Here is a 14920-nt window from a genome sequence, read left to right on the forward strand (position 1 = left end):
GCAGGTCCACTTGGTTAACTTCTATATTTATATAGTTATTTTCAGGTTTCCAACACAGCTGCTTAGTTATCTAATAGAACATGAGGCAAGGATTAACTGAGTGTACAGTTAACTGGTAGTGAAAAACTTCACTAACATAAAAGGAAAATTAACTGAATTAAAGAGGTCAAATACAATAAATGGCAAAGCAGGTCTTACACAGTACATAGAGCAAATATGCAGAACTTCTGATCTTAAGTGGCTGCTGACACATCCTTTTTACCATCCTTGCTGTAAAGGGAAAGCAAGGAAGCAAAGGGACACAGTGAGTTCAAATGTTCTTACTGTCCTACTGGACGACTATTCAGAAACAATGTGAGGTAATGATATGAAGCATTAGGTATGGTCTAAAAACTGATCATATGCTTTATCTTCAGATGCTTGTTATGTACCAAGTCAACAGCACACCAGCATTCTAGTGGGAATAAAAGGTCTTTTTTTTGTCAAAATCATTTTATTAAAGAGTTAATGTCACAACAAGCTCAAAATAACACATGCTTCAGAAATAAATTGGATGAAAAATATTCCAAACAGAAACATGAATGTTTTGAAGGCATGGTAAAGCATGAGTTGCAAGAAACTTCTGCAAACAGGTGCAAATTCTGTTGGTACAATGGAGAAAAACCTCAGAAAAGAAGCCTGCGGGGCACGACTTCTGTTTATGTAGTGCAGTTTGTCTAATAAGTTAAATCAGAAAGGGCACAATTTCCATGGCTGCACAGACCCAAACGTATTTTTTCAATAATTAGCCCCAGCACAGATTTTTCACTGTGAGTACTAACAAAACAAATTTAGTCAACAGCTTAACATAGCAGTAATATATATATTATATACATGATAGATATTTGACTCATGCAGCCTCCTCAGTTACATGATTTTTTTTTATTTACTCAAGAAACATTATAAAAAAATAGGTTTGCAATTTGTATTTCACTCCAGTGTTAGCTCCGCATCACCTCAGGCAAAGACAGTGTTTCAGCAGATAATCTAATTTGGCAAGAATTCTGCCCTAATTCTTAACCTTATTTTTGTAAATCCACGTAGAAAATAAATGCGAACTCTTATACAAAACAAGAGCAAATAACTGTACCTATATAAAAGGGGACTCATTCCCTTTAGTTTTATTATCATGGCACATACTTTATAGTTTCACAACAGCATACTAATTTTCATTTAGTTTTTTTAAACCCCAAAATAGTGTTGATGAATGGAAGAATGTAAGTTACCATAGGCAGATGACTCATGCATTAAGCAATTCATGTTCTTTATCAGTTTTCCCAACAGCATCAGGATTGGATAACGGGTCAAGGTCAGCAAAGAGACTGAACCAGGCAGTCAAGTCTTTAGGATTCTTTGTAGGTTCTGGGGAAAAAAAAAAAAAAAAAAAGTACAGACTTGTCAGCTATTTTAAAACAAAACTGACTGAATGTTTGACAGAGGTCAAGCAAATGCTATGCTATTGTTTAATTTATACTAAGGGCACCACTGACAAGAAAATCAGAATGAGTGATGGCATTTTAAAACACTACCCTTAACAGAATATGGAACTTTAGTAAGAATGAATGCTTTACATCTGTATGCCTGTGCAATTTATATGGCTACTGCCGTGATAAGTACAGGAACACTTTAATTAAAAATAGAAACAATCTCGCTCTGTCTAGCTTTGTTTCATGAAAGGTATTTTATCTGTGTGTGCACCTGCATGTCTGCAAAAAAGTAAAAGGAGAGTGAAGGCAAATTTTACTTTCAACCTCCCTTACAGGACTAAATTCCTTCGCCTAAATCCCGTTCATGTGACTGTTCTGTCCCCCTCCCCGTATACGACCAGACGAGGTCATTACTCATCTGGAATGAAGTTTTAATGGGAAGGTAGTGGCTGGAGAGAGCAGGGGTATGTTTGATAGCCAGCCCCAAGTACAGCTTCTACTATTAGGGTGTATTTTTTGATGGATATAAGAAAATGTGAACCAGGAATATGTTCCAACAACAGCTGGACTACTGCATCTATGTGTCTATACTGACATACAGGTTTCACAGAGGTCTCCTACCTTCTCTTATTCCAACAGGGCAGATGTTCAGGTTAAAGTGGTGACAACTTTGGCTGCTATAAAGAAGGTGCATCGCCACTTGCTTTGTTTTTTGTGATCCTATGCTTAACATGTATTATATTGATAGTGAAATAAGATGTGCTCTTCCACTGAGAGAGATAATGTCGCATGAAAGCATGAAAGCACAAAGAATTTACGGGCAAAACAGGCTCTGCCTGGCATGACTTTCACCTTGGTGTGTGCAAGGCTGGAGTATCTGCCACTTTCATAAACACAGATTTCAGCGTACCTAAAGGCTGTTCCTTTTTCTGGTGAAGGTACTGTGGCTGTGGTATCACAGTCATTTCCAAAACACCCTAACCCTCTTTTTCTCTGCTGAGCTGAAAAATGTCAGTCTTTTAATCCTGGGAATCAGGGGTAGGAATACAAGTCGTTCCTTCCTTCTGCACTGAACATCATTGATGTAGTTTCTGATTGAACGTGAATGCACAGAGCAGGCTACAAACTGAAAATAAGGATTCAACATACTTCTGGTTCACTTATCCAGAAAACCATACTCAAAATCAGCAGGGCTTTGTCTCAGAAGATGGCAGGACTATGCAGTCCTGGCTCAGTTGCAAGAAGTGAATTAAGTTTCAAACAGATGATTACTGATACAATGCATGTTATCAACAAAATTAGGCCTCTTCTGCCTTATCAGTAGCCTGTATTTTAGCCACAATGTCCTCCCTAGAGCTTCAAAACACTGTTTAGCTTAGACAAAGTGCATGCAGATGCTATTCTGCATGAATCAAAATTAAAGTAGTAGAAGAAACTGTAGTTTCAGCTCCCTCATTATATAGTAAATTACTCTTGACATACTACTAGCACTGAAGCCTACCAAAAAAAAAAAAAATAGATACACACACATATCATACACATAATCAACACTGAAACAGAGTAATTCATTAGTGAGCACAAGATTCTTGACATGTAACTACTACAAAAATAGGTATTACAATAGAGTAACTGAGGAAACTGAAAAGATACAAGAGTCACAGCTAAAAAGGAAAAGCAAAGTAACTGAAAAAATACATGATTGTATCACCTTTCATGGGCGTCTTGTTAGCATTCACATTCAGGCTGTTTGGTTTCTGTGCTGGCTGTGGTATAGATGGTGGGCTCACACTGTTAGCTGCCCATCCTAAAATTCAATAATACGGCAGCATTAGCATGAAGAATTACTTTGTTAACTCTAGACATCCCATTGTCTGGCAGCACAATGCACACATCAGAGGATGGAGCAGAATATTATGGTTACAGCCATTCGTATCTTTCCTCATACACAAGAAATAAGCATCAGATGCTGCAGACAAGCAACACCCTTAAGAAAGAAAATCTGTGGATCAATTTCATCATCTCCAGATTCAGGCAACTGTACTCTTTTCAAATCTTTAACCTGGCTAAAAAAGATTTTTTTCTTGTTTCTTTTATCCAATCATATTTAATACTTGTTCACAGAAAGGCCAGTACAGTAATCAAGTCAAGCATAGCTGTAGGGAGAAGAACATCACTTACATTTGGGTGAAAATATCCCACATATTAAACATTTTTTCCACCTTTCTTTATTATACAGTTCCAAAGACTTTAATTGCATTAGCTGTTGCAGAAAAAAACATATTTAGAGACCCTAGATTTTTTAGGTAATTTTGAAATGATTAATTCTGAAAAAAAAAATTTCTTGCAAAACACTTTGAAGAATTAAATTCAAGATGCACTACTTCAAGTTATCTTAAAACTAGGTTTTAATGGAGTATTCTTTTGTTCTTCATTTGAAAGGATCTTCTCAACAGGGAGAGAGTAACTACACAGGAAAAAGTGAAACTGGGTATTTACAATTTTTTGTTCTTACATGCATATTCCATAACCACAAAAGAGCAATGATAAATACAGTTAATGAGGCCAGATGAGCTAGGCTGGCCAAATGAACTAGGGGTGGTGTACCACAGAAACGTATTAGGAAAAAAATGAGCATTTTTGTCCCTGGCTTAAGATATTTAAATTCTTATGCTTTATCACTTTTAGAGGACTGGTGGTCATATTTCTAAGTTCAATAACATCTCCTTTAAGTGTGGCCTGATCAATTATCCATCCATCTCAGAGATCTCGTATCACTAACTCTGCAGCATCACGAACAGGATAGTCATCTGTGCACAGTTAGCATTTCCTTATTCAGTCTCTTTTTTCTACTCTTTTTGTCCTTCCTCCCCTTACTTTCTCCTCTTCTGAGACCCCTGTCAGATATTGGTACCCAGGGTCCTGACAGTTACTGTAACAGCCACTTAAAAGTTACATAAACCCTTCTTCTCTCTAATAAAATTACTGTCATCACTCTCTCATCTTGTTGACTATAAAAGGTCTGAAGCCCAAGCTGTGTTATTAAAAAGAGGCAACAAGAGCATTTCTATAAAATTAGGAAGGAAATTTAAAGCCACAAACATCCGCCGTATCTCTAAGAAAACAAACCAAAAACTTCTTTAAAATCTGGATGCAGAGTGCTCACATATATTCGTTCTAGTCAAAGGCTTATGAGCTAGACTGTGCCCCCTGGAAATGAGATTTTAGAGTTTAATCTTTCAAATAAGCAAAATTGAATAATAAATAATAAAAACCATGGCATTAACACTTCAGAATGACATACTTTTCCAGGCATTTCTCTGCTTGTGTTACAAAAGAGGAGACTGGCAGAGGACATCACTCACAACTATAGAAAACTGTAATGCTTTCGTTTGTTTGGAGATGTATTGCGAGAAAGTGCTTTAATGTGTCAATGGATGGCAACAGATAAATTGAGAGGCTTAAGTGAATAGGGCCAAATCCTAATTTCATAGAAATGAATGGGAGTGCTGCCCAGAAACTTTGTGTGAAAGTCCCAGTGACTTCAGTGAGATCGGGAGTTGGATCCCCGAGACCTCACTGATGTTAGTTTACACTGATGTGACTGTCAGACCAGAGTGAAACACCGCAGACCAGTTAACTCCTTTGGAGCCCTCCTTTTCAGTCTCTGGACTAAGGTGTGGTAAGTAGCATGTCTGCGATAGATGGTGTGCTCTGATTCTCCATTCACTGAAATGCACGTAGCTCAATTACCACTTCGGAAACAAAAAGAACCTAACAGCAGCAACAAAAACGATCCAGAAAATGTATGATGCTTTCATAATGAACCTACCCATCTATGAAGGTATTGGGAAAGATACAGAATTTTTATTAATACTTTAATTCATTATGTTTTTAGTGTCCACTCACAGTGAGCTACAGAGAACAACTTTGCCTTTCAAAAACAAACTGCAGCCTATCAATCTGAAAGCAGTTGTTGGCCCTAAGCCTGTTCTGGTTTGCCTGTTCACAGGATGGCTTTGTTACGTGACTAGACAAAAGATTATTGCCGAGACAGCAAGGAAACTAAACAGCTTACTTTTCAGCTAGCATCGTCACAAACATTACCACACTTGAATTTAGCAATGGAAATGGTGAGCTGCACATTTTCTTACCAACTAGAATATATGCACACGTAAGGAAGATAAAGAGGAGCCCTAGTAAACGAGGCCATAAACATCATGAAAGAGAAAGCCAATGCTCTCTCTGAAAAAGTGGAAAGGCAACCAAACTACAAAGCTGTGTCTGGAAGAGAATCTAAAAAATTTGTTGGGAGCACGCTTTGTTTCTAATACACACATATATATATATACACACACACACACACACATTTATATGTATTTTAAACCAGCACCTGGTAGTCCCATAGCAATTCAAAGTCCCATTGTGCTAGATCCTGCCTATAAATACAGCCAGAGAAAACTCCAAGCTGGGAATTCCTGACCGTAACAGTTTATAACCTGCATAGCATTGTGCCTGTTTTACAGATTAAGATCTGAGGCAGAGAGAAAACAAAGCCCCAAAGATTTATGAGTGTGCTTAACGTAAAATAAGTAAGTAATCCCACTGAAGTTAATAGAAAAGTTAATGTGCTTAAAGTTAAGCATGTGAGTTTTAAGAATCTTTATGGTCTTAAGGCCAAATTCACACAGGAAGTATGCAACATCGAGGCTCCAGTGTAGCACCTCACACTGAATAATTATTAAGCAGTCCTACCAATTAGGGGGAAAAAAAAAGTGTAGGAGAGGTATCACAAGTCCTCAATAAAAATATCCATAATTCATATATTCTAACATTTCCAACTTGTATGTTTAGATATGTTTATATTGCAGTTAGTATTTTGTTTAAAAAAATAAAAGTCTCTGTTCCCAACTTTATTGATAAGGTCAAATTATGAAAGAAGTGCAGTGAAGTGAAATGAAATGCAGCTTAAGATTAAAGCTGAGAGTTCACAAGAGATAAAATGGACAGAGTTTCACCTTCTGTTAAAAAATAAGAAACAAAAAACTTAAAGAAAAAGAGCCTATGAAGGTTAGTTTAAATAGTGCATTTTACCTGACAGCTAGAATCAGCTGGGAACATGCCGATTATTGAGCTGATTAGCCCTGACTTTTCAGTTACCATGATCTTCTGCCAAAACCTTGGAAATCCATTTGAAAACATCAACATATTTTATTCTTCCAACACAGATTTTTTCTTTTTCTTATTCAAAAACATTTTGGGATACCACGTTCACTGGAATGGACTTTCCATTTCTAGTGCTCCTTGAATGCAACATACCTGAGTTCTGATTTTGGAGTGGTAACAGTGCAGCCAATGTCAATGTCTTGTGCAAATGAAAGCGATAACAACAGCCTCAGAGAGGATATCCAGCCCTGTCTGCCATTTACACCCAAAAATACTCTTCAAGAACATGTTTACATTTAAAAACATGTAAAAACTCTGAAAAAAATCAATCCCATAATACTTCTGTAACTATTTTCAATAATTTGCTTAAAATCTGTTTATGTCTCTGTATCAAAGAAGGTGTTTTTCATTGTTCCTTTTTCCCCTTTCAATAGAATCTCAGAATCACAGAATCATTCAGGTTGGAAAAGACCCTTGGGATCATCGAGTCCAACCATCAGCCCTACTCTACAAAGTTCTCCCCTACACCATATCCCCCAGCATCTCATCTAAACGACCCTTAAACACATCCAGGGATGGTGACTCCACCACCTCCCTGGGCAGCCTATTCCACTGTCTGACCACTCTTTCTGTGAAAATTTTTTCCTAATGTCCAGTCTGAACCTCCCCTGTTGGAGTTTAAAGCTGTTCCCCCTTGTTCTGTCACTAATCACCTGTGAGAAGAGACCAGCACCAACCTCTCTACAATGTCATTTCAGGTAGGTGTAGAGAGTGATGAGGTCTCCCCTCAGCCTTCTCTTCCTCAAACTGAACAGTCCCAGCTCCTTCAGTCGCTCCTCATAGGATTTTTTCTCCAGGCCCTTCACCAGCTTCGTAGCCCTCCTCTGCACTCGCTCCAGCACCTCAATATCTCTCTCAATAGGTACCATATCCACTTCTGCTCACAAACTGTTTGACAATGCAATGACTAAACCTCATGATTTTTTTAGCTCATATTTTATGAGGTCAGATCCTACACTATTCCAGTCCCTCTTCATTCTATCAATCACACTCAAATATGTACATACCTCATCATAAAAATACATCTAAAACTGCATCATTGCAAATGTTTCCATCTAAGCATTGAAGTCAGTCAGCCCAGATGTCCTGCTTTAGGGGTGGTGGTAGTAACTGTATTAATTATAAGGTAAATTTGACTTTCTTATTCTTGCTAAAACACCACAGGTTATTTTACATAATGTATGATTGTACCAGTTGAATGATTTCCAAGAAGCAGTCTTCAGGATGGAATCAGTCTTCTAGTCTTTTCTACATCACTTTTCCCCAGATGAGATTTAAATGACTTGGGACAGAGCCCAGAAAGGCAAGGTCCTCCTCCAGCTTGTAAAGCCCCAGGAGAAGTATAGTCGGGCTGTGAGGAGGATGAAGGTAGTTGCTGTTGGCTGGTTATCGCCAGCCTGCTTTCCTCTCTCCCCTCCTCAAGGCCAAAGCAGCAGCAGGGAAGTTCTGCCCTAGCTGCCCTCTTTCCTCTCCTCTCCCCCCAGCAGCAGCTTGGAAAACCCCCAAAAATAAACTGCACAGAAGAAAGGGGAGAGAAACAGTTGCATCAGTAGATAACCAGCCTACAAGAGGAATCCACCTGTATGGTTGCTAGGATGAGAAAAACCATTTTACCTTACCCATATTCCTACATGCAACAGTATGGGATACTTTGAAAAAAATAGAAAATTAATGAATGCAATTGATTTTGACTAAGTTGTTTAAAAATAGTATTCCCAGACAAAATACAGTAATAAGTTTTGGTTCTTTGGCCCCTTAACAGAGACAGCAGTTGTGATTTAAACAGTAAAACCCACTCAAACAGATTTTCTATTACAGGAAAAAAAAAAATCTCAAAGGCCTACAGAATATTTTAGGAAGCTCAATGAAAACATTCAAGACAGTAATTTTGACTTTAGGTTTTAGGGTACTTCATTCACAAACAGTGTATGAGCAGGGCTAGAAAAACAAATATGCTACTCATATGTTTTTCTCCAGGCCACACTCTGCTTTAACTTCAGGGTTTCTGCAGCAATGGCACAACATAAGCTGTCACCACACTTCACATAGCAGAAAACCATACTCTGAAACCTAAAACCAAAATGCTAACAGAACGAGATGAGCTCTCACCATGTAAAGACGACTGCAAGTCATTCATGTTTTGGTCTAACAGCTGTGAGGGCAAGTAGCCTGATGGTGTTGGTGCCACAGATGACGAAGTGTTCTCCACATCGCCAGCTGAAGAGTTCATGGTGTGATCAGCAAGTGCAACCTGTCCAAAAACAGCTGTCCACTCTTTGCTGAATTCCCCCTCGTCCAGGGAGGAAGCGTTGAGGATCTCATTCAGTAATACCATGTCATCCTTATCACCAGGTTCTGACTCCAAGGACCTCACAAACTGATCCTTTGAAGCTGTCTCAGAACAAGAGAAATAATTTTTTAGACAAAGAAAGAAAAGAAGGAGCCTTATAAAAATATTCAATCTAGGTTTTGTATGTTAAGTGAATGGAATATTTTTGCATGAATATTTGTTGTTTTCTCTTTTAGACCCAAATTCTCTTGGACATCTGGACTTGTACCTTATGCAACAAATAGTTCCTTGATTATCTTAGATAACCTCACTGCTGTTAAGACTAATTTCTCGTTAAAAACAATACTACAAGTATGCTTAAAAATCTATTAAATGCCACACCAAAATCATTACATAGTCTAATATTTAAAACATTGGAGAAGACTACTTTTATGTTACTTTTTGAAGCATTACATAACACTGTCAAAAAAAATCAGTGATATAAACTGAAAATAAGTAAGAGTTGGGGATTATTCAAAAATTTTGTGAGAACATGCTTAAGATGACCTTTATGGCCTTCTGACCAATGCTTGAATTATTGGGGTATTTCCCCATGAGAATAGGTTACTCTACAGAGAGTGATATTTCTACACTGCTCAATGTTGTAGTAACTTTTTTTTCCTTCTCTTAGGCTGCTGAGAAATGACTGGGGCCACTTTCCTTCTGATTCCCCTTGCTAGGCTTTCTAGCACCAGAACTGCACCAGAAGCTGAAGAAGCTCTCAGATCACTTGAGTCATTACTCCTTAAAAACAATTATTACCTATTTTAGAAATGTTAAACAGTTATATAAAATACATGAAACTTGTAACCAGCATTGTAATTCTTTTCTCTAGCTTACAAAATATTTGGAAAGTGAAAGAACTATCATGGAACCCTAAGTGTTATTTCACTTGGAAACATTTAGAGCTCCACTGTGGGAGCATGCATAGGACAAAAATGGTGGTTAACAATGTTGATAACGTTGTATTACTGAAACCAAGATCAGTTTATCTTAGTTATGCTTGTTTCAAACTTCTGGCAAGGCACAAAAGCAACTTCAGTTTTCCAAAGTTTGGATAGATCCGCTGAGCTCTTCAAGTTGCATACAACTTGCAAAGATGTTTTTAACCCTTTTGGGTTGGGATAAAAGATTGATAGTAGCAAAGTAGTTGCAACAGGCTGTTTTATTTTAATGCAACAGCCTTCTCAGGAAAGTTCCCTTTTAACAGCTGTAATAATTTATAATGAAATGGCTGAAGTCGAGTCAGAGGAGAATAAAGTGCAAAACTGTGTTTTAAAATGGGCTGATGAGTCAGCAGACACACCTACATACTAAGAAACAAATAAACCAACACATAATATAAAGATTTTATTCATGACTGAAGTCAGCTCTGAGATTCAGCTCCTTTCTAAGTCACATTTTTATATACCTCTGTACTCCCTGACAGGGCCCAAAAATTAGAAATAGAAACATTACAAACACGTCAATTCTCCTGATGTTCTCACTAGACTATAACTAAAATACCATAGAAAACAATTTGTTCTCATGAATTTCCAGGCTGCTTTCCCATCTTCAGATAAACAGCAAAGAATGTTAATGTTGTCCAAGCACCTACAATTCCCCCAAGCTATTCAGCAGGTGAGGCAGAGAGGTAAATCCTTCTGTAGGGGAAACACACCTGCTATTTCAAAGGCACTTAAGAACTCTGATCTCTACAGGGCATCACCATCTCAGAGCTGCTTTCAGGAAGCCCCTTCATAAACTTGGAAGGCTTGCAGGGGGAGATGCAAAAGGAGCATCATTAGTAAGAGATCTGCTAAGGCATACCACCAACACTGTACCTAACCACAAATGACCTATAACGGAACAAAAGCTTTGCAGAAGCACAGCTCAGAGCAAAGCTCTGCTTCATCTGGGGATCCCACTGCAGTAATCTCATTTTTACTGGGGGAAAAAGTACATCAGATAGCTTTACATCTGAAAAGCAGTTAGGTCTTGCTGTAATGTGTACGACCACGAGAAATCAGAGGACTGACACGTTTCTTGTCTCAGCAGTCTTTCTGATCTTCCTGTGGGAGCAATGCAGCCGGGGCAGGGGAGGATAAGGTGGTGCTTATGCTCAGGCTACCTTGAGTAAGCAGCAGTTAAGTTCTACTCTTGTTTGTAATAAAGGTTATGTTGAAACCAGTCTTGCTTATCGAGATATTACTCATGCGGTATCTCTGTCTGATTATGAGAATGATATGAACTTTCTCACCTAATTCTTAAATCTTCTATCGGTTCTTTTCCTATTTCTGTTTTCACTGCTCATTTTTACAGTCAAAATCCTTTTTTTTTTGCACATGCTGCCCCATACCTTATGAAAGTCCATGAAAAAAACCTCGAAACTTCCAATAAACCACTGAAAAAACCAATATCACTCTATCCTTTTTTGTAGCTGTTTCAACAAGCCTCTAGCAATGCTCATATTCCTTTGCAAACATGCCTCATTTTGCTGGTATTTAAAAAAAAAAAATAAATGGGAAGAGAAACTAAAAATATTCACAATGATAAATGACCAGAAACACAGGATAAAGACTTCTTTCTGAAATACACATGAACGTGTACCTCTAACTATACTGCTCCACTTAAAATAATACAATATTCATTAGCCTAAAGCTAGCTGGTGTGTAAAATTAGGGTAAATGGCTGATATTGTAACATTAACATAACCATCCCCATCTGATGTAGCTGCCCCACAACTGTTTTTGTATTGATTTAACTGACTAAAGAAAAAAAAAGCCTTCTAACTAACATAGCTAAACTTACATGCATTATCTGTATCTCCACTAAGAAGGTCCAACAAGGAATGGAAGCGAGTTAAGGGGAAAACCAGAAGAAAAAAGGCCACTGTCAGACATGCACTGACCTTTTTTATTAACCACAGAAAAGGAGTCATCACTACCTTATCTATCCACAGATTAGGGCTGCTTCTGCACAGACAGCTGAGAAACTTGACCTGTTTCTGTCTTCATGGGCCATTCCCCACATGGGTAACTTCCCCACAGTGCAAGAGACTGTCCGTGGCAAATCAAAAGTCGAGGTGTTTGCAAATGGTCTCTTCCTTACCTACCACGAAGGCAGTGCCTTAAATACCCCAAATTACACTCTCAGTCTGACTGACTAAACTGCACAAAGGGATTTTTTTCTTTGCTGCTTTACTTGCTTTTTGAGTTGCCACAGTTGTTTTTGTTGTCATTGGAAGGTTTTTTTTACTCATTCTTCTGAGATATATGAGTGAAAAACAAATGAGAAATTATAGGCAATAATCTTACTGCATATAAAAACTCAAAATAAAGCTTTTAGCCAGATCTTTCATATGTTACATGGTAAAACAGCATCCTTTGGAAAAAACCAGCACATCCTCTTGAGCTGCCATGGATCTAACAAAAGTGTAAGGATAGGAGCAGAGCCTGGAATGAAAAACTGATTTCTCATGTGTGTATGAGAAGAGTACAGCAGATTTAATTAACTATCTGGCTGAAAGAAGTCACCAGTTCTTATATGGTTTTAAGAGGACCAAATAATTTGTTTCAAATACGAACATTTCTGATATAAATCTCGCAGTTACTAATGTATTGCCAAGAGTTGTGATACAACAACTAAAGAATCAAAAAGAAAAGTTTGTGAAATGTTACAGGAGGGATAAGGTTTACAGCGGAACCTATTTCAGCAGGGCAAATATAACACAGTCTGGTATACCCAACCTTGAATCACCTGTTACAATGCCTTTTATCCCCAGTAAGGTTTATTTCATATTATAACATCAGGAATAGTGCCTCTGCATATATATGAAGTTGAGTTTCCTTTAACACTGTTTAAATACTGCAGCTGAATAATTTCATTCAACTTTTCAGATTATGCTAACAATTAAGATCTAAGATTAAAATTATACTTGGTGCCTGTAATTGAAAAGCAGAAGAAACAAACATGCACAAACGTTTCATACCATTTTCTTCAGGTTGCAGGTCTAATAAGTCATCTATGGCACCTAAAAGCAAAAAAAAAAACCAAAAAGAAAAAAGAAAAAAGAAAAGCAACAAAGGAAGATCTGCAGTATACTGACAATCTATGTATACATCTAAAGGTGGTTTTCTTAAGTCTCTTCACCTGAGTTCTGCTTGTGGTTACAATTTCCTTGTAATGTGGATACGACATCCTTGCCCTCACCAGCTGTAATAAAGATCCATAAACATGTCAAATTGCACTTGGCACAAGACCATGCTTATAAACAATGTCACTAGAAGATCAACATGTAAGGCTGTTGGTATTCATGTTTGAAATGAACCTGGTCATAAAGGATGAAACACCCAAGATATAAGCATTTCTAACAAGTGAGGCAAATTTCTGAATAATAACGTGGGGGGTATCTTCCTCTGAATCACCACCTGTCACACTAGCTCATCTCCAGGCTGAGTACACCCAACTGAGGCAACTGCAAGAATCAGACAGGTCTCTGCTGTCCTCCAGAAGCAGAGACACTTCTTTTAGAAGTTTGTACTTACACTGGCCAGGAGAGAGCACAAAAGTGCCAGGACCTCATCACTCCCTAAATCTCCTTCCTTGACAATATGTTCTTCCTCATGACACCAACTCTGGGAATGGGGAAAAGGAATCTGCCCCCAAAGCACCCCAGGTCAGGATATAAGTAACAGCACCTCTTCTCCTGCAGGAAAATAAATGAGCTAAGACCATTAGGAGGGAAAATATATAGCTGAGGGTTACAGGCTATCAGAGGTGAAAAAACACCACCACGCCCCAACTGTCACTATCTTAAATTCTGAGCAAGTTTCTTAGATTAGACATGGAGTCAAAACAATCATTTAGATTCTGCATATCAGTGACGAGAAAAACACCTCCCTCAGGTGATTAATGTCATTTAAGATACGTAGCAAAACAGGAGGGATGAGTTACCTGCTGAACATGCCTTTCACTCCCCATTAATTGTTGAGGAAATCTAGGTTCTAGACAACTAAGTCTGTAGCTCTAATGGCAAATGACGGAGTCAGTCACAGTACTGCCAGAACTGGAAGACAGATCTGCTGGAAGCCTCAATTTGAGGCTGGAAAGGAGAAATGAAATTCTCTATAGGGGAACAAAAATTGAATGCCAAACCCTTTCAAGAGAAACCTCAAGGTGTGTTCAGGACAAAATGAAACGAACAGCTTGCTGTTCGAATCATATTATTTTAACAAGGCTTTGCTAGGATGACATAAAGGTGCTACCAGCACTAGAATCAGCTGGTCATTTAAGGACCATGATCACATCTGATTACACTCTATATAGGAGAAGCATAAACACACATGGACAACTATACATGATGCTTCCATAAAAGGACAATGTACAAAGCTAAAGGGAAAAAACCCAACCCTAAACTGACTGGCAGAGGGAAATAAAAAAACCAAACAGAAAAAGAAGTTCATGAAAGGTGGGAAACGGATGGCCACAATTCTGTAATGAAAAAAGTACAACTGTTGCTGAAAGCCTACCTTAGTTCAGTGGTAAACATGATGGAGTCGATCTTAAAAACACCCGTAGTATATTAAGAAAAAATGCAGAGCAAATGATAAAAACTTGGAAGTTCTGGAGTAGTTGATGAGGAAAACTAAGAAGAAACACAGCTGCATCACTAGTAGCACTACATCTGTATTACTTTAGTACGTACAGAGTTCTTTAAGGAAAAAAAGTATCTTAGCAATGGCACAGACCCACTAGGGTATGGAGATGGAAAAATTTAGCAGAGCAGGCAGAAGAATTCCAAAATACTTCAGTTCCTTTTAGGGGCGATGGAGAAAGAGACAGAACAAGGTATTTATATTATGGATGATGGTGAAAGATTTTACAGCCCATAAGTAACTGAGATTCTACAAAACATCTGCTA

At 38.0% G+C, this 14920-nt stretch overlaps 1 protein-coding gene across 2 annotated transcripts in view; it reads right to left on the reverse strand.

Annotated features, from left to right (window-relative positions):
* Window positions 1-473: 473 nt before the first annotated feature.
* The window catches only part of ICA1 (islet cell autoantigen 1), a 74279-nt gene continuing 59832 nt past the window's right edge, over window positions 474-14920 (reverse strand). For both annotated transcript variants that reach the window (XM_074836448.1, XM_074836439.1), the window contains 4 exons: window positions 12989-13030; window positions 8799-9080; window positions 3175-3270; window positions 474-1401 (listed from right to left, as the gene is read on the reverse strand). In XM_074836448.1, coding sequence (XP_074692549.1) covers window positions 1280-1401; window positions 3175-3270; window positions 8799-9080; window positions 12989-13030 — 542 coding nt within the window. In that variant the 3' untranslated portion in view covers window positions 474-1279. The remainder of the gene's footprint in view (window positions 1402-3174; window positions 3271-8798; window positions 9081-12988; window positions 13031-14920) is intronic.

This window comes from Strix aluco, chromosome 1, assembly GCF_031877795.1.
Source record: "Strix aluco isolate bStrAlu1 chromosome 1, bStrAlu1.hap1, whole genome shotgun sequence".
In the NCBI taxonomy this organism is placed as follows: Eukaryota; Metazoa; Chordata; class Aves; order Strigiformes; family Strigidae; genus Strix; species Strix aluco.